The 24235-nt window shown below is 34.8% G+C and overlaps 1 protein-coding gene across 1 annotated transcript in view; it reads left to right on the top strand.

Annotated features, from left to right (window-relative positions):
- Nucleotides 1-24235, top strand: part of LOC106099399 (membrane metallo-endopeptidase-like 1) — a 42736-nt gene extending 18501 nt beyond the window's left edge. The window contains exons 3-16 of the mRNA XM_013277943.1: nt 5637-5770; nt 11616-11723; nt 12209-12454; nt 15320-15531; nt 15871-16047; nt 18117-18202; nt 18523-18628; nt 18717-18901; nt 19332-19572; nt 19969-20137; nt 20278-20396; nt 20906-21037; nt 21780-21920; nt 22180-24235. Coding sequence (XP_013133397.1) covers nt 5637-5770; nt 11616-11723; nt 12209-12454; nt 15320-15531; nt 15871-16047; nt 18117-18202; nt 18523-18628; nt 18717-18901; nt 19332-19572; nt 19969-20137; nt 20278-20396; nt 20906-21037; nt 21780-21920; nt 22180-22380 — 2257 coding nt within the window. The 3' untranslated portion in view covers nt 22381-24235. The remainder of the gene's footprint in view (nt 1-5636; nt 5771-11615; nt 11724-12208; nt 12455-15319; nt 15532-15870; nt 16048-18116; nt 18203-18522; nt 18629-18716; nt 18902-19331; nt 19573-19968; nt 20138-20277; nt 20397-20905; nt 21038-21779; nt 21921-22179) is intronic.

Raw genomic sequence — 24235 nt, 5'->3', positions numbered from 1 at the left:
AAAAGTGTCCTTCTAGACTATCCTCTACATATATTTCAAATTTCATCGAAATCCGTGAAGCCGTTTAGGCTACAAACTCTAACAAACATCCATCTAAACTTTCGTATTTATAATATTAGTAAGATTACAATTATGTATTACATAATTTAGTTATATCACCTTTTCTATCTGTTTTGCAATTACTTGTCAATTACCAACTTTATGGTTTAAAAAGTTAATGTAATGAAAAAGAAATATTTTACACTGAATCGTTTGAAATATGTCGTCAAATTAATCCTGTGTAAGGATTCTGTTCGTGAAATTAAAGTTACCGAGAACTAGATAAAATTACGGTCACCCTAGTCAGCTTTGGACTTCTGTCTCGAGTATTAGAAATGTAATAAAAGTCGACGAGAAGATTAAACGAAACCTGACAAATGTATCGTAAAAGCCAGCTTTCTCTCTCGATCAGATGAAAGATATTAGTTCGGGAGCGCGCCGACAGGGAAACCTTTTTATTACTGTTGCAGGGACTTAATATGTCGCTCTTGCAGTACTCGCTAAATACAATGACATTGCCGTCTCTGTTTTATCAAAGGGAACATAAAGGAGAATAATGTTACAAGTTTCAGTGCTGTCGAAATTGAATTTCATATTACACAGAACAATACCATTTTGTACTACGAGTACTACACGTACTTACTAAAAACAAATGATAGTAAAATTGTTAAATACTCTATCTATACTGTTAGAAAGAGTAAAGATTTGTATTTTTTTTAGATTTTAGTTTCATTCCGCGCATGAAGTCGATCGACAACAACGACTGTCGATTGTTTCGCAGCCAATTCAACTGTTTAGTGACACAACTAAAAATCTAGCAGTGTGGACCTCTCCATATAAGCTTGTCGGAGTGATGAGCGGTTTGTAGAATTCAAATTCCGAAGGAAGATCATATACACGGTAACGATCTTCCATTGTGGGCGTGCGTATATCTGACATAATTAAATCACAATCGCGTAACATTAGAAACACCATTCTTAGTTGTCCGCCATCTTAATATATAACTTCACAACACACTCTAATCAAATTGCAAACATTTACAGAGATTAACCAATTGATTTTAAAATAACAATACGCATCATTCCACCATTCAAAGACAACTGTCATCAGACATTCTATCTTCGTCTTGACATCTATCATTCGATGCACATTCAGCCAGTACTCAAAATTATTAGTTGCCAGTTACTTTAATCGTTCAAAAAAATCAAAGCGAATATAATCAGTTGTGCGATAGTTTAGTTTCAGGTGTGCGCATGCTCCTAATGTGAGATAAACCTTTTTATTTGTATATCGTATGTGAAGTAAAAATGCGCTCTCTATAGCATTTGTATTGAAGTAACGGTAAAGAGAGGACGTATGTCACAAGGGGGCCGGTACGTGAACGCATTAGAGTTTTTGTTGTCACGCAAAAAATATAGTACAACGAGTACTGTACCGTTTTGTACGCAGTATACTGTTCAAACTATTCACATACAATCTCGATCGTTGGTGATTTGTGTCAATTGTCACACTTGTATACTGTGTTGTGGGTTTCGACTGTCCTGATACATGTATGAAACATGTTGTCCTTGTTAATGTAAAGACATTAGTTTCAATACAAGTGTTACAATAAAAGAAAATATTTCTTAATAAAGTAAAAAAAAATCTTCTTTTTTTTGTAATTTTGTTTAGTATTTATATGGTAATACTAAAGATTTATAACTAACCTACATTTAGATTAGAATTAGAAGGATACCTTTAATCTACGAAATACTAAGATGGATGGCAGTTTCCGTTATCCTTAAGGTCTCTTCAAATGTGAAAAGATTTGAGCCTATCGGCAAACATTTAAGATTCGATCCAATTCGATCCTCAGATTTATTATATTTTTATGAACTACCAACTGAATTGACCTTTAGAATCTTAAATATTACGACAAAAAGTAAACAAAAAAAATGTTGTGTTATGCATTGTCCTGTCTACGCTAGTAACGGTCTGCCATGACCCAGGAGACCATCGGGTCAACGAACTCGATGCTCAATGCCTTATGATATTCTTTAAGTTATTCTTCACGATGAAGCGCAACCGGTCACCGGGTACCGTAAACTCTGTGGCCGCTTTTATCTTAATCTATCGATAGTCGATATTTCGATGAATAAAATACGCCTCATCCAATTTAAAGTACATGAAAAATAAAATACGTGACGAACAAAAGATTTTTAATTAATTGATTATTGGTTATGGATATACATTGCAACGACGTGGGTTCGAATCCGCTGTTATTGCTGTAAAATCAATAAGTTATGTTAGGATTTAGCTGACGGAAGCTCACTCACAGCTAAGCTGCTTCGACCTAAATCCAATGTAAAATGTCATTTTACCGAACGTATAGGAAATAAACGTCCGCGATTGGAAATGACATTTTCAATTTCGAAATTCAACGCTTAAGATGTTCACGGGTTTCCCAAATAATCCATCAGTTATCATAATAAAGTATAGTCATTTTGTAAAATCAGCAACGCTAATTGAAACACCGACGTCACGCGGTTTCGTGGTTTACCTACAACTTTGAAGAATAAATTCAATTATACGAGTATTAATCAGAAGCGAAACAACTGGGAAAATCCCTTTAACTGACCATTCAAATTTATTATTCAGTGATTTGATAATTTAATTACGCGTTACTGCAACATAACCTATAAATCATCATCTCCCCTGCCTTATCATACTCTCGTAGGGTCGGCGAACCAGGTTTTCGTCGTCTAAAGCACTCTATCATCCATCATCTTAATCATCACTCCCTTCTTGATCATGTCACGCAATCCATCCTTCTCTTTTTAGGTCTACCTCTACCGGTGTACCCCTCCACATTCATAACCATCGTCCGTCTTGTTACATGCGATTCATCCCTTCTCATAACATGTCCATACCACTCTAACCTTATACTCTTTTTTAACATAACCTATAAATATGAACTATTAAAAGCAAAGACTAAAAGAAATACAGAACGTCTACTCGAAGGAGTAACAATATTTTATCATAACTAATGGATTTAATACGACGTATGAAGACCATCGCTGGCGTACCTGACTACACAAGGCCGTATACGTGTAGGTTCGATCCCAATGTGGCCCAATATTATTTTCTTTCGCATACCATATCCGCACGAAGACATTAACATTTGTAAAGTGGTTCACTTACTTGGGTTTTCAAGCCCCTACGACATATGTGAACTGTCGCATGTAGTTAATATGTAATTAGATGGAGGTAGTTCCCAATTGTAATGTTATACGAATTCCAAATATACCCATAACTATATAAATAATTTTATAAATAAATTCACATCCAGCAGCAGCACGCCTTCTGCAGATATTGAAACAGAACGAATTATTCAATTTGCATATCAAATTAAAATCGTACTAATATTAAATGTAGCATGCGTTTAAAAGCAATTTGTTGCTTTCATAGTATTAATAAGCCTCTCAATTTCTTAAGATAAGAGCATTCCCAAATGTCGTTGGAGAAAGTGGCGCTATGGAAACGAGTCCAGAGCTGGAGCTGGCTCGGCAAAGGTTCATCGACCTGTAGACCCTGAGCTTGGCTCACTTCGTCCGAATTATAATGTAATCTTTAAATAAAACCAAGAAAATTACATTACAAAATTTAATAAAAGAAATACTCTTAATAGTATTTTCGTTGTCAGAATTCTTATCATAACAAGTTCTAAGCCATTGATTGAGACTGCAAAATGCACAATCGGGGAATCTGGTGGTATCAACCTAAAAAACTAACCATTTGTACCTTTCGTATGAATTAAGTTAACATGGAACAACAACCAATCCGACGCAGGGATGTACTGTTTCTATAAACAACACGGCGGATTTTCCCAGACTGTTCAAATATATGTATATATTTATGTGAAGGCCATAGTCTGAAAAAATCTATTTATAATGCACTTGTGAAATATTTTACTGTATAGACATACCTCAACTAATATTAATTTATTTAAACAGCTGCTTCAGCTTACCCAAATACGACATAAAGTCGTGATAGCGTTTGCATGTTGTTATCGACCGCTGTGAAGCATGAACGGAATAATGCGTTCTGTATTAACGTTCTATCGGTAAGTTACATTATTTCATTTAGATTTGTAGACGTGATGAAAATACATGTGATGTAGGTAAAGATGAAACGCTTGTAGGAAAAGCGAACCGAACACTAAAATCTCGAAAAACGAAGAGGGTTAGCTTATTTTATGGCTTCTATATTTTGTAAGTGTAGATTATTTACAAATGTTTCGTTTTGTCTAATAAACGATATAAAAAATCTTGATTTTAAAGGAGAGACCTAGAAATAAATGGATTGCGTGAAAGGTGACATGATCAAGAGGGGAGTGATGACTGAGATGACGTATGATAGAGTTATTGGAGGACAAGAACCTGTTGCGCCACTACGGGAGTAGGAAAAGGAGGAAGAAGAATACAAATCTTCATTTTAAATACAAAACCTCGATTTACTGAACAAATTGGCATGACATTAATAATTTTCTAGATTTATTTACGACGTGATATAAAGTTATCAATTGAATAGAGTTTAAAATGGACAAGCACAAGCGATAAAATGATAAATAATTCTTATAATGTGATGGAAGCGATAAAATTACAATCTTTCCAAATGTGTATAAAAAGAGGTAAAACTAGCATAAAATGTTTAAGTTTAAATTAAATTTGAAATTGATAGATGGCGTTTTTATAAAAATAAATATTTTTAACCATCAAAAAGTTTAATAGATTATTTTAACAGGAAAAAGGTGTTAGTTAAATTACTGCTATTTTTATATAAACAACGACCGATGTTTTTAATGTACAGTTAGGTGTGATGACATTTGCGGTGGCCTACTAGTATTTGACTTTATAATCGCCAGATATTGATGTGATCCAAACTGGTTTTTTATACATTGAACTCGGTTTTTGAACTTGATGTGAATAAAATGACTAGCTACAGTTTGTCCCTCTTCCTTATATTATTAAGACAAATCGAAGCAACGTGCAAATTCTATTAGAGCAATTTTCTTATATCAAGAATAAACATTTTAGTTTGTTCTTGCCGATTGTAGCCTAAATTACAGTTACTAATTCTATGCTTAGCAGCCAGCTAATGATCTAGGCTAGGTCTAGGAAGGAGCTACAATAAATATAATCTTATTAGAACTATTATTCTATTTTCTAGCCTAGACAGCTGTCCCCTGGCTACGCTGCGATTCTATGCCATTTTGTAGTTAACGATTGAAACATCGATAAAGTAACTGTCAAAACTTCCTCCAGCTTGCTTAGAACATTCTAGCAAAGTTTAATGAAACTCTATCCAGTGGTTTAGGATTATCGGACAAATTTATACATCATTTTTAATATATTCCTTTGGACATTTATACTTTGTTTTATCCTTCAAACACAGTTATAAAAATATTACAATGAGTTACAAGACTAACAATCTGACTCGATTAGTGGTTCAGATTAGTGTAGAACAGGAATCGACATAAAAGGCTGTCATTAGAGACAAAATAGCATATCTGAGTGTGGTGTTAAGTGTGTATTTGACTAATTTATGATATTTTTCAGGCCTTCGTTTTGGGCGCGGAGGACTGCTCTGGAGAAGCGTTTGATCTTCATCAGCGTTGTCCTCTTGATAATGACAATCGGTTTCCTGGTTGCCTTCATAACCACCATGTACATACGATCCCATGGAGACAACTGTAAGTATTTTGTTATCCAAAATTTATGTCGGCTCACTTTTCTAATAAACTAACGCCTGACCACGATCCTGACACCAGTCAGGTGGTGATTCCTTCGAAAGATAGTAAGAAATGATTAGTAAAATATATTATGCCCAAGCAAGCGGTTGCAGTTTACCACGAGCCGATATAATGTTGGAATCTTGTTATATATGGTTTATGTTTCTAGGGTTTCCACAAGTAATCGTTAGTATAGTAAAGTGAAAATAAATAATTTATTTTTTATCACAATAAATGTACTTTAAGCCCAATAATGTGGCAGCCCTAGATGCTATATGAAAGTTCAAACGTCAATATGTTTTTTAACAATCGTTAGGTTTTACAGCAATATAGAGAATTTTTGTACTTTAGATTGCTTGCATTATTTCGGATTTCACGAATGCGCATAACAAGAACTGAAATGTTGTTTAAATAAGTAAATAGACAACTACAGCATCTCATATTTAAAAAAAACTAACTGACGCAAATCTCAAGGTAGCTTTTTTACTTAATCTGTTACAAGATTGATTCTATTTCTAAGAAATCGGTTCACGTTTACGAAATATTTCTATCAGCGCGCTGTTCCAATATAATTTTTAAACTATTAATATTATGAAAAGAAAAGATTTTTATACAAAATACTTATTAGGGAAATTTTTTTAATAGTAAGCCGCAGTCAAAAAATTGTGGCACTCTAGGGAAAAGAAGTCCAGGAAGAAGAACATCGTGGCTAAAAAATCTTCGCCAATGGTACAATAGAAGTACGCGTTCTTAGAGCTGCTGTGTCTAAACTTCAAGTTGCTGTAATGATTGCCAACCTTTGTTAGGAGACGGCCCCAAAAGAAGAAGAGTATGGGTCTACGTAGGGTCCTGGATACTTGTTATTTGTTGTTCAACTTTATTTCAATCGTTTGGTTTGAAACTGCGTTGATGGTATTCGCAGAGGGTTCGCGGCACAGTCGGCCGGTCACAAGTGGCCACGTGCACCGCGATAGAATACGCAATGAGAGAAAATTTCGTCGCGAATCGTGAACTAACTGGAGATAAGAAAAGGTCGCGCACCGCCGCAATATAATACAAGTAATCTATTATTCGGGAGGCGTCCAAAAGTGTTATATAAGCTTCAATGTCATAGATTAGCTATTGCCCGTGGTGGCACGCGCGCTTTTTTATTTATGTCTAGATTCTGCCCGTGAACCCCTCCATTTAGTATCAAAAAATAACGTAGTAAGTAGCCGATGTGTTTCTCCAGACTATGTTTTATGTGTGTTTCAAATTTCTTCAAGATCCGTTGATCCGTTCAGGAGAAACATCTGACATCAATCCATCAAAAAATTACATTTATAATAATAGTAAGAAGTAAAAGTATCCTGTATCAGTTGTATCTTTAACTACTGATCAAAGTAAATAAACGATGAGAAAATTGCACTAAGGAACTGTTTAAGTAACCATTAACATTCCTATAAAATCAAGGACAACAAAAAAAGGATAATGACTAAAATAAAGTTAATTAATGGAAAAACTGCAAGAAAAACAATTGCCTGCAGATTAAAATAGTAGCAGGACCTTTAAAAGGGTTTGTTAAACCAAAACTGGTATTTAAATTAACTTTAAATAGATCAAGGCTGGTCAAGTTAAAAGTTGACAGCGGTCACAAACACTACGGAATTTTATAAATACTTTGACAATTGTAGGTAGTTATTGAAGGTCAATAATTTCGAGGTACAGTCACCGTTGTTCACAGTGTCCAACTTTAAACGCTCAATGGGTTTCGATTGCTTTTATATTAACATATCAATAATCTCTATTTTTTCATTCCCCCTAAAAGAACAAAGACAATATTCTATTATCTAAATCTATAATAATGTTAAAAGAGGGATTTATTTGCATTTTTGTATATCGAAATAACTATGAAACTACTTGGCTGTTTTCTAATATTCTTTCACCATTAAAAGTCTACATTACCACTGAGTAAGAGAGGCAACATTTAATGATATTTTTTAATAACGCACGAATGAAATCTCAAGAAAGAGCTAATGTTGTAATAATAGCGTATTTTATACTATTCTATTTAACATTCCAATACAGTTATTTCTATCCCGATGGAATATCGATGGCACCTCATTACGAGACGCGAAGCTAACTTCAATTACGAGTAGAGCATTTATTCTGTAAGTTCTATACCTCGCTTGAAGGCGACTGTACATCATATGGATTCCATACTCGTCTTTACCCGTTCTTAAGGTTTACGCGAAGTTTATCGTGTACGTTTAATGACCTTCATATGGTAACTTATATACTTAAATAACGTGACAGAAATAACAAAAGAACAAATAATAAAGGATTTTCAAGTAATAAAAAATAATGGTGACTATGTTTTATCTGTGTGTATCCACTTTATTTAATTAAATATATCTATTATGCATATATAAGAATAGGTATATTCTAACACTAATAGACTAATAGTAGGGATATATCGATCTAGTAGTCGTGGGTTCGAATCCCGACATTACATTAGTCGTTAAAAATCTAACAAGGTTTTTCAACCTTACCTGGTATAGTTACAGATAATAAAGCTCTTCTAATATTTTATGATAAAAAGTAATATAAAAAAGTTTTTATTTAATGATATGGAAATAGTTATGGTATTCCCGAAAACATGTGGTTAATTAAACAGTGCCTCAGTGTAGATTTCTCATTTAAATTGAAAGTAAGCGGCTTAGTCAGCACATTAGGACTCGGAGAGCGTTAACTAAGGTTTAACAGAGCACATGGAATAGCAAGTTTTAATTAATCGCAAAGAAGTTCAAACATTATATAGAGGAAGCATAGTTAAAACTTCACTGGAGTAATTTTTCGCATAATAATCACTAACGCTGTCTTTTAATAGGTCCTCAAAACTATAATCTTATTATTTCTTTATTTAATATCATAAATGCGAAAGTTTAGATGGATGTTTGTTAGTTTGTAGTCTAAACGGCTGAACGGTCATGGGCAAAAGGTAGTTAATTATATTTATTTGAAATGCCAATAGGAGAGTAAATCATAGTACCTGTTTAAGATTACCGGTGAAAAATTTTCACTATGTCTGGTCTATACAAGTCTCTGTTTAATTGTTTTTTTTTTCGAATAACAAGAGTTTCCTATTTATCTGTTAACGAGTCTTGTTCGTCTTAATTAAAGGAAGTTAAGAGCTGCGTGAATCCTTTTCCTGTAAGTTAATTGTTACTTGCCTCGTGTCCCGATCACGTCCTGTTTACTATACAGGATGTTACGAAAAATTAGTTCAAATATTGAGAAATTTGTTTCGATAGTATAGATTTGTAGGATAACCGTATGATCTTCATTAAAAAAATTGTAGACAATTGAAAGATTGGAAATTGTAATTTTGTAATACTCCAGAGCGTCCAGCAGTTGGAACACTTATACAAACAACATCGATGCAACAACAACAAATATGTTGACAACTTTCAAATCAAGGGCTTGCACTAACAATCACCTACGTGTTATTATTTACGTACGCAGTAGGCGATTCAATTACTATAGGGTCGCTGTACACGGACATCAAGCACTCCATACTGATTGTCAAGTTATCGCGATCTTCACTGATAATTGCAGTCCGTTTACTTTGACTTTTAATAGACAGGATCTGTCAAGCACACTCCCCTCTATTTAATACGGAAAATATATTCAAATAGTGCTTGCTTTTTATGTTGGTATTCATAAATAAATACGTTTTAATTTTTACATGAGTGCATATGATTGTCTTTTACCTCAGCCGCCACTATTTATTATTGATTTAGCATAACGGCAGCTTTACCTGGTCCGTTTCCTACAACGTCCATGTATATTGTAAAACTGCTCCTTGCCGTACTACTGTTGTAGATTGAAACGGTCCGTGTACAGCGTGTCTTATGGAAGTAACGAACGCAAGTCTCGGTCGTGACCGTTTCGCTACAGTTAAGTAAGTCGTTAGGAAACTAAATCAGTGCACGAAAATCGAGAGTGTAACCCAATCTGTGTAAAACGAGTTTTTGTTAGTACACTTGCAAATCGAAACGTAATTGTTCGTTTACGAGATATAATGGCGCACGGATGTTTGCGTCATCGATATTATAACGTTACTCAAACAGTTACCTTTATTACTACAACTAGCTGTTCCCGTGCGGCTTCATCCACAATTGTGAATATTTTATTTTATTGTTTACATTTGGCAAATTAGCAAATGTCAAAAAAAACAAACCTTGACAGTCTTGCTTCCTTGATGTTGGCAGCAACTTATGGTCACTTTCCCACATTAGGGCTTTTATCCAAAATATTTACCCTCTAAGTTTAATAGCGTGAAAATATATAGCCTAAAGCGTGACGTAAGTGTAGTTTTTATTATATAAAGAATTGTTAAAAGATCTGCTGTAATTGCTGACATCTTAGGCAACAAAGAAGTGTGTGTTTACGCATTATTATAATAGTATAGATATTTACATAGATTATTACTGAAAAACTAAAATAAATAGCGATCATATCGAGATCGTAAGAACAAAAATCTTAGACGAATACCTTTTTGCTTTGATCACTCGTATACAAAAATATTAACAAAATCACGTGACTTGTATTACGTAAAAGTTACATTAAAATAAATCAGCTGAACCTATTTGTTAGAAAGTGTTACCAATTTGCATTGTCTTGTAAATGTAAACTAGCTGCGTATAATATTATACAACCGAATTTTAAAAAAAAACAACATTAACCACGGCATGAACTTGGCCTCATCTCGTTTTCCTCACAAGCGACCCTGTGAGATCGCCTCCGCGTATATTTACACTAAACATGTAACAAATTAAACATTGGTTTACCAAACTTCGTAATATTACTTTACATAACCGTGGGTTTGCATTGCCGAAATACTCGTATGTAAAACTTATTCACATCTTTCTTCCTTATAAAACAGACATACATTTTTATTGGTATTTAACAATGAAACTCACAATTATTGAACTTTAATTAAATTTACTACATCAAGGGCCTGTCCCACCTCTGGCTGATAGAGGCTCAGATAGCTTAAAAATACATTCCTGTCAGATAAGGGAACAAAATATGATGTTTCTACACATGTTTTACACGTTGGATTGTTATCTGACAATTTACAAATTGGTGGGACAGGCCTTAAGCCTGTTAATAGTCACTTTTAATTGAAGAATAGCTTTCAAATTTTTAAAATTTTACAATCTTGCCAATTTTAGTACTATACTTTTGGTATCACAATGTTCGAATTATTGAAGGCTCGTTCAATCTTTACTTCTCTGTAACGTTAAGTTTTCTATCAGCCGTATATATTTGATATAATTGTAATGAACAAAATATACGAGGAAATGATTCGTCGAATCGAAGTGATCAATTCATCAAACAGTTTAAATGACGACCTCGGCCGCGTCGCTTTGTCGAGGTCGAAGAATGATTTCTGCGACATTATTTGTACGTTATATTTCCCTTATACGTGTATTTAGTACATAATAATATAATAATAAATTCAAATTTACATTAATAATAATAATATTTATTAATAATACATTACGATAAATCGGACACGACTTTTGGACCACATTATTTTGTACACGCACTAGTAACGTCCGCTAAACATCATCTGCTGTAATTATCCAAAACTTTCAAGTTAAATCTATTAAAGAAATAAGTTAGGTACTTAAATGCTTCAGTAACCTATAAAACTGTAAGATTTAGACGTTTGGACTTTCATTGTATAATTACTAAATTATTATTTAACGCTTTTTTAATTATCTTTTTTTATTTGCTTATTTTAAATGTTCTATAGACTTGCCACAAACTAGTGAAATGAGACTTTCTTCCCCTCAATCCATGCCGCCCGCAGCTCGTAGAAGGGATTACGAAGTTTGCTATACACCGGCATGTATACATACAGGTATGTTGATTTTTTTACATCTACGTGACACTAAGACATTTTTAAGATATACTGTAGAACCTCGATAACTCAAACCTCGGTAACATAAAAACTATATAACTTCAAAAGTAATATATTCCCTTTCCATCAGAGCCCAAAACTTCTATAACATAGACCCTTGATAACTTAAAACCTCTATAACTTAAAATATTTTGTGTTTCCCTTGGACTTTAACTTATTGAGGTTCTACTGTAGAACAAACATCTGGTATTAATAAGTACTGGCTATTAGTGGTACTGACCATACTGTTTTACTATGTGCGGTGGTCTAACTCAGGCTCTGATTATAATAATTTGTTACTCAATCATTTAATTTGCACCCAGCATCAATTAACCGACAAGTAATAAAAGAATTGATAATTTTTAAATTGTATTCTCTCGTTTCAATTAATTATGTTCTATAATATTTTGTTTTGATACTTACGAAAATAAATAACATTTTTTTAGCGTCGAAACTTCTATCTAACATGGATCAAAGCGTGGATCCCTGCGATGAATTCTATAAGTTCTCCTGCGGTGCCTTCGAGAAGAACACTCGCATACCAGACGATAAATCCTCAGTCAATACATTTTCCATCATCACGGACCAACTTCAGGAACAGATCCGAGGACTTCTTGAAGAACCGATAAAAAATGGAGAAGCACGTCCCTTCGTCCTTGCCAAGATCCTGTACAAGGCTTGTATGAATAAATGTAAGTAGTAATCTATACTTATAATAAAGTAAACATACTATCGGTTTAGATTCTGCCTTATTTCGTAGTTAACCTTACTAAAGTAGGTAGCGAATGACCGCGTTGGTCGTGTGAATTTTAATCGATCATTGAATAATCAATTTGGCGGGCAATGACTTGTAGATCTAATAGTATCTAAAGTTTATAATTTAGTTATATAACTTTTTTATATTGTACGTTGACAAACGAGCGTGCGACCACCTTAATTCGCCGGGAAGCGAAGCGACCGCTGCCATATTCATCCGCAGTTACAGATGCGTCGCCTACCCTTAATTAACGGTGGAGACGAACATGCAAAGGATTCCCTTTCTTATCGCCTTCTTATGTGTCTCCTCTACCTTTAATTCCACTTTCCCTTACCATCCGTATAAGAAAATGGTGAGATAGGAAACGGACTAAAATTAGGCCTTCGGCACCACACCCATCAGACGAAACGCAGAATTACTTCAACTTAATGCTTGTCTTCTGTGTGGTTGTGGTATTGCGGTGAGCGAGCCGGCCCTACAGAGCACAGATGTTAAAGCTGACTCTACCACTATTAAGTGTACCTAACTTATAACAGTGTAAGTTTTATAATGAACCCTCAAAGGTTTCCATTTCGAGCTCTATTATACATCTTATTTTATAAATGTGAAAGTTTAGATGGATGGATGGATGGATGTTTGTTAGAGTTTGGAGCCTAAACAGCTGAACGGATCTCGATGAAATTTGGCATACACGTAGAGGATAGCCTGGTTGAACACATAGGCTACTTGCTTTTTTTTTTGACTCCGCGCGTACGGAGTCGCGAGCGAATGTTAGTTAACTTAATAAACTTCGATTTGTATCGCGTGAATTCCACTTTCGAAACAGATGTAATAAACATTGTTTTTTTGTGCATGTGTAGGTGAAACCTACATGTTGTAACACTGACCACTGAAAGCAGATTTTATAATACGATCAATGTAATATCATTGAGGTCACATACTCGTCTCGGAATTGTATCGAATCAGGCAAGTCGCTCGGACGCGCGACGCGCGAACCAATTAGCATTAGCGACATTCAATAAAACGTTACACTATTTCACACGAGGACAAAACACTAAGGTAGTGTAGTGGCTCTTTGCGGTACTGCCATTTGAACAGAGTTGACAGTAAGTGTGGGTTTAAATATAAGCAGTACATCTACTAATATCAGTCACCGTTTTATCCTCGTGTGAATCTAGATTTAGTCACCGCTGGCTCGCAAACTAATTTGACATGCCTTTCGTTGGATATCAGCTTCATTGACTGATGTAAAAGAACAAAGACTTTGCTTATATATCGACACGTTATCTGCCCCGATGGGCATCTGAAAATTACAGTTTGTCTAAATAAGATAGATTCGTTTGACAATTCATTTGACAATTTAGCAGTATTATTATGTAAAAGTAGGCATGAATCTTTTCGATTTTTATTTTTATAGAAGTTGGAATCAATAGATTCATAGCTATAACTAATGAATAAAAAATAAACACTCTTTTCTCATATTAATAATGATCTGCAGAACCATCACAAATATTGAGAGTAAATAAATATTTATTACTACTACAGCTGTACGTAATCGAATTGGATTTAGCTATTATTATTGTCATCGCTAAATTTTTGAAGAATTGCTAAAGAATTGTCCTCTAAATTAGTTATGAAAAAAATAATAACTGTAGTTAAGTTCGACAAATTTTATTTAAACCGAATATCGATAGTTCGTAATTGTTCGCTGCGTGTTTGTCTCGTCACTACAATACCTGCCTATTAAGTACAGCATTTTTTAATACAAAGTTAATATTTAATACAAGTAGATAGCAGCGCCTAACACCGGACTAGACGTTCTTGTTCTATAAATCAAATTTCTTCTGCTCCTAATATAGAAATGATATTTTGATTTTATTTTACGCTTGTTACACTTTTTTTACCGTGTCCTGCCGTACATCTGTTAACGTGTACAATATTTTATAAGTTAAATTGTAATAAACATCGCATTAGGATAACGTATGTGATGATGGCTGTTTGATAATTACACGGGTCGTTACGTTAGCCGGAGGTGAAAGTGAACCGGTGACGTCACTTCCGCGAACAATTCGCTCACATCGCGACTGCTAAAGCACGGAATCGAACCCAAATCTAAAATATATCCATTGAACAGTAAACTATTATAATTTTATTGTAACAAATTTAAACAATTCTAAATACAAGTAGGTTAGGAGTTCAAACTAATTGTTAAAACTTACCGAATTAAAATTAAAAATCAGTGATCGACAAATCCCCAAAGAGTCAAATAACATTTAAATAAAAATTGGGAGCTAAATCTGCTTGTTTAGTAAATTTTTATTACACTAAATAAATATAACTAATACTAAAAAAGCTTAGTTTATGTTTACTAATACGTTGTATGTGAAACCAGGTCTAAAACACCTGGTACATATCTCCCAGTGCGAATAAGAAATGCACATACATACAGCGTGTGATACTCCGAATATCGCAAGAACTGAAAGAATAGAAAAAACTCTGCCGTTTTAAACATGTTAATGCGAATGACGTGCTTGCTCTTTCGATAGTCTGACAAAGAGCCACACTTAAAGAGACAAAGAGCCATAAAAGGCTCTAAAGCTGCACTTTGCCGACCACAGCGCAAGATAGTTCCTACATTACTTTGTAAAACACTCTGCGTCAATCAATAAAACTCGTCGTTTGCAAATAATTCGCTGGTAAACTATATTTGAACCCCGCTCGATTTATTAGTAACCCCTATCTCTTACTAAAGCGTATCAACATTATTATAATAAATTATAGCGAAGTATATTATTTACAGCGGCGATAGAGGCGCGCGGGATTCAGCCTCTACTAGACATAATGAAGGGGCTCGGCGGCTGGCCAGTGCTGGAAGGCGACAAATGGAACGAAAGCGCCTTCGAATGGCAGGACTCCGTGTTCCGTTTCCGCACATCTGGATACTCCGTCGACTACTTCCTTGACTTCTCCATCAGTGTCGATGTCAAGAACTCCACTAAGAGGATCATCGATGTAAGATTCTGTTCTGCTTACATTCAGCTTAAGTTGAAGATTTTAACTAACAAAAGATCGCAATGTTATAAAATGTTTGTTGATGATTGTTGTGGTATTTTATTTTTTTAAAGTAAAGAATTATAAGATGTGATTGCTGAGCATAATTTAACATGTTTACATATTGGTTTCTGAAACTGTTTGAAGTGGTATCGCAGAGCGAGATGCATTTAGCATTTAATGCAATGTGTACTGAATATTATTTGTATGGCGACTGTGTACGATAGCGTTCGTTGCGATGTGTTGGTACTATGTAATGTTAGCTCATGAGCATATAATAATTCATGTTGGTATGTTCAGTTGGATCAGGCATCGCTAGGACTCAGCCGGGAGTATCTGAGCCACGGTTTGGAGGACAAGCTGGTGAAGGCTTACTACACGTATATGGTTGACATCGCAGTGCTGCTCGGAGCCAACAAGAAACGTGCGGAGAAAGAACTAAGGGAGTCACTGGAGTTCGAAATCGCACTCGCCAATGTAAGTATTGTTATTTTTTAAAAATATGTCCAATCAATAAATTGTAATAAGAGATTGATAGATTTATGGAAATATAGTACATCATCATATCACCAGCTCACTATACGTCCCCACTGAGGAGCTCGGTGCATACCCTAAGTTAGGGGTGACTAGAACATAGTCAACCACGCTGAGTCACTGCTAGTTGACTTCACACATTTGAATTTCTTCGCTGACATATGCAGGTTTCATCACGTTGTATTCCCTTACCGTAAGAACGTCGGGTAAATTATGTACATATGAAATTCTTAAATCGAAAACCATGTTGATACATGACGGGATTCGAACCCAAGACCATTATTACAAGTCAAGTTTCAACTACTGAGCCACTGACGCTCTGTACAAAGTATACCGAACGATATTTGTCGAACCAAAGAAAAGTTATCGGTTTGAGCTTATTTTTATTTTCATTTTTAACTTACAAGTACACTGTTACCACGGTGTATGCAACTTAAAAACAACTCTGAATAACTTAAGTACTTATCGTTGCATGAAGTTACATCCTGTTATAAATAAGACTTGTTAAAATTTTGTTTTCAATACGTAACAAAACTTACTTACAAACTTCTTGCAATATCAACACAACTTGTTACTTCTTTAAAAATTTTTAACAATCACATTTCTCTGTATATTTCCCGTACAGGAAATCGATACAATCTGATACTTTGATCCTCATTTCAATATGAATAAGTGCATGTTATAAAATAACATAACCTAACCTAACAAGCTTGCAACATTTTAAATATTCTTTACGACAAAAACGATCATTAAAATTTACGATTCACGCAGTTTTACGACAAGATAACTTTAGTAAACGAGAGTAAAAGTTTTCATTATAAGATTCAATATCATTGAACGACTTTGAATGACTGAATGATTAATAATCATTCACTTTAGTTTTTAATTAATTTACTCTTTGGTGTTACCAGAGATTTGTATTACGTGCTATTAAGATTTTGTGATTATAGTTGTAAAAAAAATTACCAAAGAGGTTAAGTGCATTTTAGTTGCCGCGATGCCGGTTTGAAGATGAACAGCATTTACATTCCGGTATTCCCCGATATGTTCTATTCGTTATTAATGTTTAGCATTTATTAGCATTTATTTAGCGCAATACCATTTTAAAGATATGTCGATTTATACACTACTAGCGCCATCTATTATCTCAACAAAAAACTAACTTTAAAAAGTACCTATTTAACTAAAAATAATTAATTTATTTAAAGTATAATTAAAATTTTCCTTTGACAAAAATTTATTTCATACATTGGCCGACCAAAAACGTTTCATGGAAGCAAATGAAGTGTCCGTTAAACAACAAAGAGAAATTTAACGTACGAAATTACACTGAAAATTGCAACGTTATTGTTGCGGTGACGGTCCTTTGTATGTTAAATTAATTGGCGAACATCCAAACTTAATAGTGTACCGTGAATTCGTTATTATCGACGATTATTACAAAATAAATCGCAAACATTGAAGTTGCAATTAAAATGTCGGTTTGTAAAATTCAACAGAAACAAAGGGATTCGAAAATACTCAGATTTGTTATTGATAAATACATTTCTGTTCGAAATTCATTGTTGAATAAACTTTAAGCTGTTCACAGAACTGATTTTATTCCAACAATAAACGTGAATATTTGAGATAAATGAACAACTCTTTGATCCGAAAATAATGAAATATTTATATTGTTCGGATCAAATATAAGTCGAACTACACTGTAAAATGTCCAATAAGTTATTCTACGTAGCAAGGATTTTATCATAACATATTTTAGTGGTACTCCCGTAAGATCGGCGCTCTGGTTTTTGTCCTCCACATAATTCTAGCATACGTCGTCTCAATTACTCCCTTCTTGATCATGTCACCTTTCACGCAATCCATCCATCTCTTTCTATGTCTACCTCTACCGGTGTACCATTCTCATAACTAACGTTCTCCTTGTTACATGCGATACATCTCTTCCATGTCCAATACACTAAAAAGTATTTCAATGGATTGTTCTTAATATAACATTTCTGTAACAGTTTTCCTTGCCATTGGAGAAACGACGCAACGCAACAGCACTCTACAACCCAATGACTGTAAAAGAGCTGCAGAAACAGTTCCCGAAGTAAGTGCAGAACATAATTTGGTTGGGAAAAAAAAACAGACGAAACCACCTTGTTTTGGGAATTGGGTTAAGAAGATTGCTTATTGACGTTAGAAGCGGCGGTTATTAAGTTTTAGTTAAGAAAGTATAAACCAATTAAATAGTGAACAATTTTTACTCTGTGCTTTGGAAATTAAAACATTTAGGTAACCTCTTATAATCCTATCTTATTTTATTTATGCAAAATCAACAGACATTTACATGCGCTTAAAGTTATTCAATATACCAGAAAGGGTAAGATATGAAATGATTCTTTTTATAATTATATTTTACATTCTTAGGGTCGATTGGCTGAAGTACATAAATCATCTTCTTGCTCCTCACATCGAGGTTGACATCGACGAGGTGGTCATTGTCAACGTGCCTTCCTATATCACCAATCTGGAGGTATTACTCTATATCCAAGTTAAAGTAACGCTTCAAAGTAGGCTGTTATTGATACTTCATATTTAAATGTGTTACACTATGTGTGCAGAAATTCCTGGAGGCAACGCCTAAGCGCGTGCAGGCAAACTACGTGATGTGGCGCGTGGCGGGTGCCTCAATCTCCTACCTGACAGAGGAACTTCGTCGTCGTCAGCTGAACTACGTCACCGCGCTCTCCGGGAAGACCGAGCGAGAAAGTCGCTGGAAGGAGTGCGTTGATACTACCAGCATGAGGTAAACTCACATCAAACCTCATCTATCATTGTACATTTTAACTCAAGTTTATGAACGGCAGCTTAGTATATAATTCACAATGCTGCAGATTAGTGTTGGGTTTTTAAAGTTTCTGTTTATTTTATTATTATTTTTTTAATTAGGTTAACTTTTTATCGAACCATAAGCACTATTGAATGGTTAAAGGTAATTCGGAAACCGCCCAGTAAAATGTAATCTAAGTACTAAGATTAGAAGCTTTTTTCAAAATTCCAATATGAAGAAAGATGGTCTGGACTTACTGTTTGTAATATACTGTAATGTATGAAAATGAAACATATTCGATATAACTCGAATCCTTGTTATCATCGTCATCATCATTATTAGTATGCAGTTGTCCAAACCAGAGTCTATAACTGAATTTTTTGTGTAATACTGTTAGTGCTTACAGCATGTCGATAGCTGTTGGAGCGCTGTATATCCGTAAATTCTTCAACGAAGAAGCAAAGAAGGACGCGATGGAGATGGTGCAGGACATCAGGGAGCAGTTCCGCCGCACCCTGGAGGAGGTCGAATGGATGGATGAGAAGACACGTCGTCAGGCGCTGGCTAAAGCTGACGCGATGGCTGCACACATCGCCTACCCTGATGAAATGCTCAGTGATGAAAAACTAACTGAGTTCTATGATGGCGTAAGTAGTAAGATTCTCAACACCTTCTAGACACATTCTAGATCATCGACTGGCGACAGGTGCTATCAGTTGGATGACCATATAACGCGGGCTTTGTTTAAAGTATAAACTGAACCGATGCCCTTTGCACTTTGCCCTACCACAGATCGAGTTTCCACTGTGAACTGACTAAACCACTGTTGTGTCGTTATATCCCTGTTATGTCTAAATCACTAGAAGAAGATTCTCTACAAAAGAATAGTAAGCGTTGAGTGTGGTTTGAATTTTTTTTAGTAGAAGGGGTCAAACGAGCAGCAGATCGCGTAATTGTTTGTGGTCACATTTACAGAAAGAACTGTACCTACACGGAGTTTATAACTAACATATTGCCTGGTCTAATATCCTTGTCTCCTATAGTTGGAGATGTCCGAGGACAAGCTGATGGAGTCAGTGCTGAATCTCACGCTGTTCGGTACCGACTTCCTCTTCAAGAAGCTGCGGCTGCCCGTCAACAAGACAGACTGGATTACTCACGGCCGTCCCGCTATCGTCAATGCATTCTATTCCTCTATAGAAAACAGTATACGTTAGTATTCTAAGTAATTCGTACCAGCTTTTATCGGGTGGATAAAAGAATTCACGGTTATTGGGAGATAGGAAGCTATCAAATGTTATAGAAGTGTTGAAATGTTACTGGATATTAAGTTAATAGCTATATACTTCTAGAATTCCCTGCGGGTATTCTTCAAGGGGCGTTCTTCTCTGCGCTGCGGCCGGCCTACATGAACTACGGGGCCATCGGCTTCGTCATCGGACACGAAATCACTCACGGCTTCGACGACCAGGTCACTTTTATTTTTGAATAATAGCTGTTGCTCGCGACTTCGTCCGCGTAAAATTAAGAAATTGCTTATATAACTCATTGATAACGTAGCTTTTTAATGGTTCAATTTTTTTTTTAATCTACTGGGATTTTGAGTAGAAAGGCATACAAAAATACAAATCTTTCCTGTTTATAATATTAATATAGATGATACATTACTTTATTTATTTATAACAGGAATGATAAAAAAGCCAGTTAAAGGTATATAGCATTGTGCCTGAAAAAAAAAATTCGGTTCGATTACAGTAAATGTGGAACAAACAAGATAAGAGAATAATCTACTTCTGCATTCATATGAATTAAGTAAAAAAATATCAATTAAAAAAACATATACGAATTAAGTACCTTCTTTTGGGAAGTCGGTCAATAAATACAATTTTTCCAGATGTAGATATTAATTTTCTATTTGAACCAATGTTGTGTCGATGTCGGATGTGAAAGGTCTAAAAATCCGTACATTTCTCTCCTTAGGGTCGTCAATTCGATAAGGATGGTAATCTGGTGGATTGGTGGCAAGAGGAAACGAAGGAGCAGTATTTGACAAAAGCCAAATGCATCATCGATCAGTACTCGAATTATACTGCTGAAGAAGTTAAACTCAAGGTAAGGGATAGCAAAGTAAGGGTAGTTCAAAGCGAAGTTTTCCTCTTCGAACTAGTATAAGTAAGACATTTAACATATGTTCTCATAATGACAGCATTTATAAAACTAAATCTATGAATTGTTACGTGTCTGTTACTAATAAAATATATCGGGAATGATAATCGAATAAATACGATTGGAATCGATTCATTGACCATAGTAACAGATACTATTCACTTTTGACAAAGAATCGATTCCAATGGTACTCTTTCGAGTATCATTCCCGACCAAAAATTAAGGAAACCAAAGTTCAAATGTTTACTCTAAGAGACTAATTGAATCTCTAACCTAATCTCTTTGTTAACAACCGCGCTAAAAGTTCATGCTTTGACATTTTTAATTCCACACCTAAAGTAAGGCAGGTTTATATAGAAACTTCTACATTAGTAACAAACTATAATATCAACTAAACTAAATTAATTTCTTTTATTGTAATTTTGTTTGAGCTCTTATGGATGTATGATTATTATGCCTACCTTGTAATAGGTTTCCCAGATAAATTAAACAATTAGTTAGTGTTTTCGGTACGATAAATTCATGTAATGCGTTTCTGCTCTATGTTACTTGATATTACTCCGTTGGTACATCCACCTAACTCTAATAAATCGTTACGTAATGACAAAATTAGTGGAAACTTTAGAAAGGCATTAGCCTTTCTTAAAAACTGAGGTTACACGTTTATTTGAATAATGCTTGTCTGCAGTTGAACGGGGTGAACACTCAGGGTGAGAACATAGCTGATAATGGCGGTATCAAGGGTGCGTACTACGCATACGAGGCCTGGACCAAACGTCACGGAGAGGAACCGCGCCTTCCTGGACTTGAGAAGTACTCCCCCAAACAGGTCATCTATTACTATTTTATAGAACAACTAGCTGTTCCCGTGCGGCTTTTACAACACACTATAAAAACTTTATTTTAATGTTTACATTTGTGAAAAAAAAAACATATCGACGAATTGAATACCTCCTTCTTTTGGGAAGTCGGTCAAAAATTACTTTTAAACAAGTAAGCATAGATAGTAAAAGTACATTGAATGTTTCAATTACTTATGATAATGTTACGCTATCTTAGGTTATGATGGTATGTGTTTGTATGTGTAGATGTTCTGGCTGAGCGCTGCCAGCACGTGGTGCTCTGTGTACCGCAAGGAAGCGATGAAGCTCCGCATCACGACCGGCTTCCACGCGCCCGGCCGCTTCCGGGTCCTCGGCCCTCTCTCCAACATGGAGGAGTTCTCCCGTGACTTCTCCTGCCCCCTCGGCTCGCCCATGAATCCCGTGAACAAGTGCAAGGTTTGGTAGTTCACAGACGTCCCTCTCTCAGAGGGCAAGAAAAATGAATCTCGCAAAATACCCAAGGAAAATGACTTTATGAAAAATTCTTTGCGAGTACCCAACATCCTATCCTACCTAGTAGAAAATAACATCCATTACTTAAACCTTAAGAAATCCAAGACAACACAGGCGCCGGAAACGACAAAGAAAAACAAATGCCCACCCCCTCTTAATATGCGAAAATCCCCCAGCAACTACCCCGATTGTTAACCCCTCCCATAACACGATGACTGAATCAATTCTGCGAAGTGCTTTTGTCTCAATAATATCGAAATAATCCGTCAAAGCGATAGTGCACACGTATTATTCAGAATATCACCTTGACTTCTTAATGTATTGATTATGTTTTGTTTCATTATCGAAATTAAAAAAAAAAATATTAACGAGCTTACACTCATATACATATCGAAATACAAGTAAGCTTTTATGTATAATTCGTGACTTTTGTAAAGCTCTAAATTGTGATTACAAAGATTGGCAACATTTTTATATTTTTTTTATTTTGTTTTTAAATATTTTTTGTGTAAATGGTATATTTGCCGTGACGAAATGTTTACATAACATATTTATTATGTTCTTTACAATAATGTTAATAGTGGTTTAACATTTGAATTACAATATTTGATTTAATACATGATTTTTAGAAATAACAACACTAAATAATAACATACACTAAAAAATAAAATAAAGTACAATCGCGGAAACTAGCGGTGTTCAACCTCAAACGCTACAATCTGTTGAACATTTTGAAAGTAACAAAAATCTATACAACGTAGCTCATATCTACAAAAAACCGTCGGTTTCAAATTCTTCGTTTGCACCACTCACAACTATCTAATAAGCAATTTGTAAGAGGCAGAATATGTCTGGTTGAACAAGGAGTTTTTTTCGTTCTGAACACCGGGAATGTCCGCGACTGTACATGTATATATCTACCAATCTCTCTTTGCATAGAAAATAGCACTTTTTTCTTTATAGACTAAAATAAAAATTATATTATCCAATGTCAGTAGTCAGTACAATTCCTGTAATTTTTTTGATGACTGTAGAATGGGGAGAAAAACTGCCTTTTGCTCACTATAGATGTCAGCACGATGAAATGTATGTAACATTGGTATAATTAAATAGATAGGCAATTTCCGGAATGATATTTCTTGCTTCGTTCCGGTTAACACGTCTATTGACGTTGCCTCTACTATCACCGCCAAAATTAGTAAAACAGGCACAAAACACTACGTTTTTTAGCCTGTCCATTTAAATAGGTTGTCAAGTTAATCCATATTTCTCTACTGATGCAATTCTAAATAATATAACGTTTAAAAAAATTGATAGAGAGGTCAATCCTGCGACTAGCGACACCTACTTAGAACGTTCAGTTTTTTCGCCCCATAAATGTTTAATATCATACTCATATCGTAAGAATATAAAAAAAAAATAAAAAAAATCACAAAAACAATAGAATGTAGATCAGTTTCATGTTAGGAGGATAGGATAATTTATGCCGTATATTATAATAAATTCAATTGCACACAAATCCAATTAAATTATACACATATTGTCAGCTTTTAGAATAGAGATAGTGGTTTTTAAACCTTTATATTTTACGTTAATTTCGATGTCGTGACAAATGTATTGTTGTCTTTGTTTTTTAATGAGAGAATAAAAGGGATGACTCTGTTTTACTCAAGTTCATCCACAGTCGATATCCACAGATAACATACGGAGTCTAAAATGTTTCATACGTGCATTTTTTTTCTTGTAAATAATTAATTAGGTATGCATGTTTTAGTAGTAAATATTTACTTATTACAAATCAACTGTA

The sequence above is a fragment of the Papilio polytes genome, unplaced genomic scaffold (genome assembly GCF_000836215.1).
Source record: "Papilio polytes unplaced genomic scaffold, Ppol_1.0 DF824124.1, whole genome shotgun sequence".
In the NCBI taxonomy this organism is placed as follows: domain Eukaryota; kingdom Metazoa; phylum Arthropoda; class Insecta; order Lepidoptera; family Papilionidae; genus Papilio; species Papilio polytes.
Note: the sequence above shows the minus strand (reverse complement) of the source record. Positions and strands in the feature narration are given on the sequence as shown.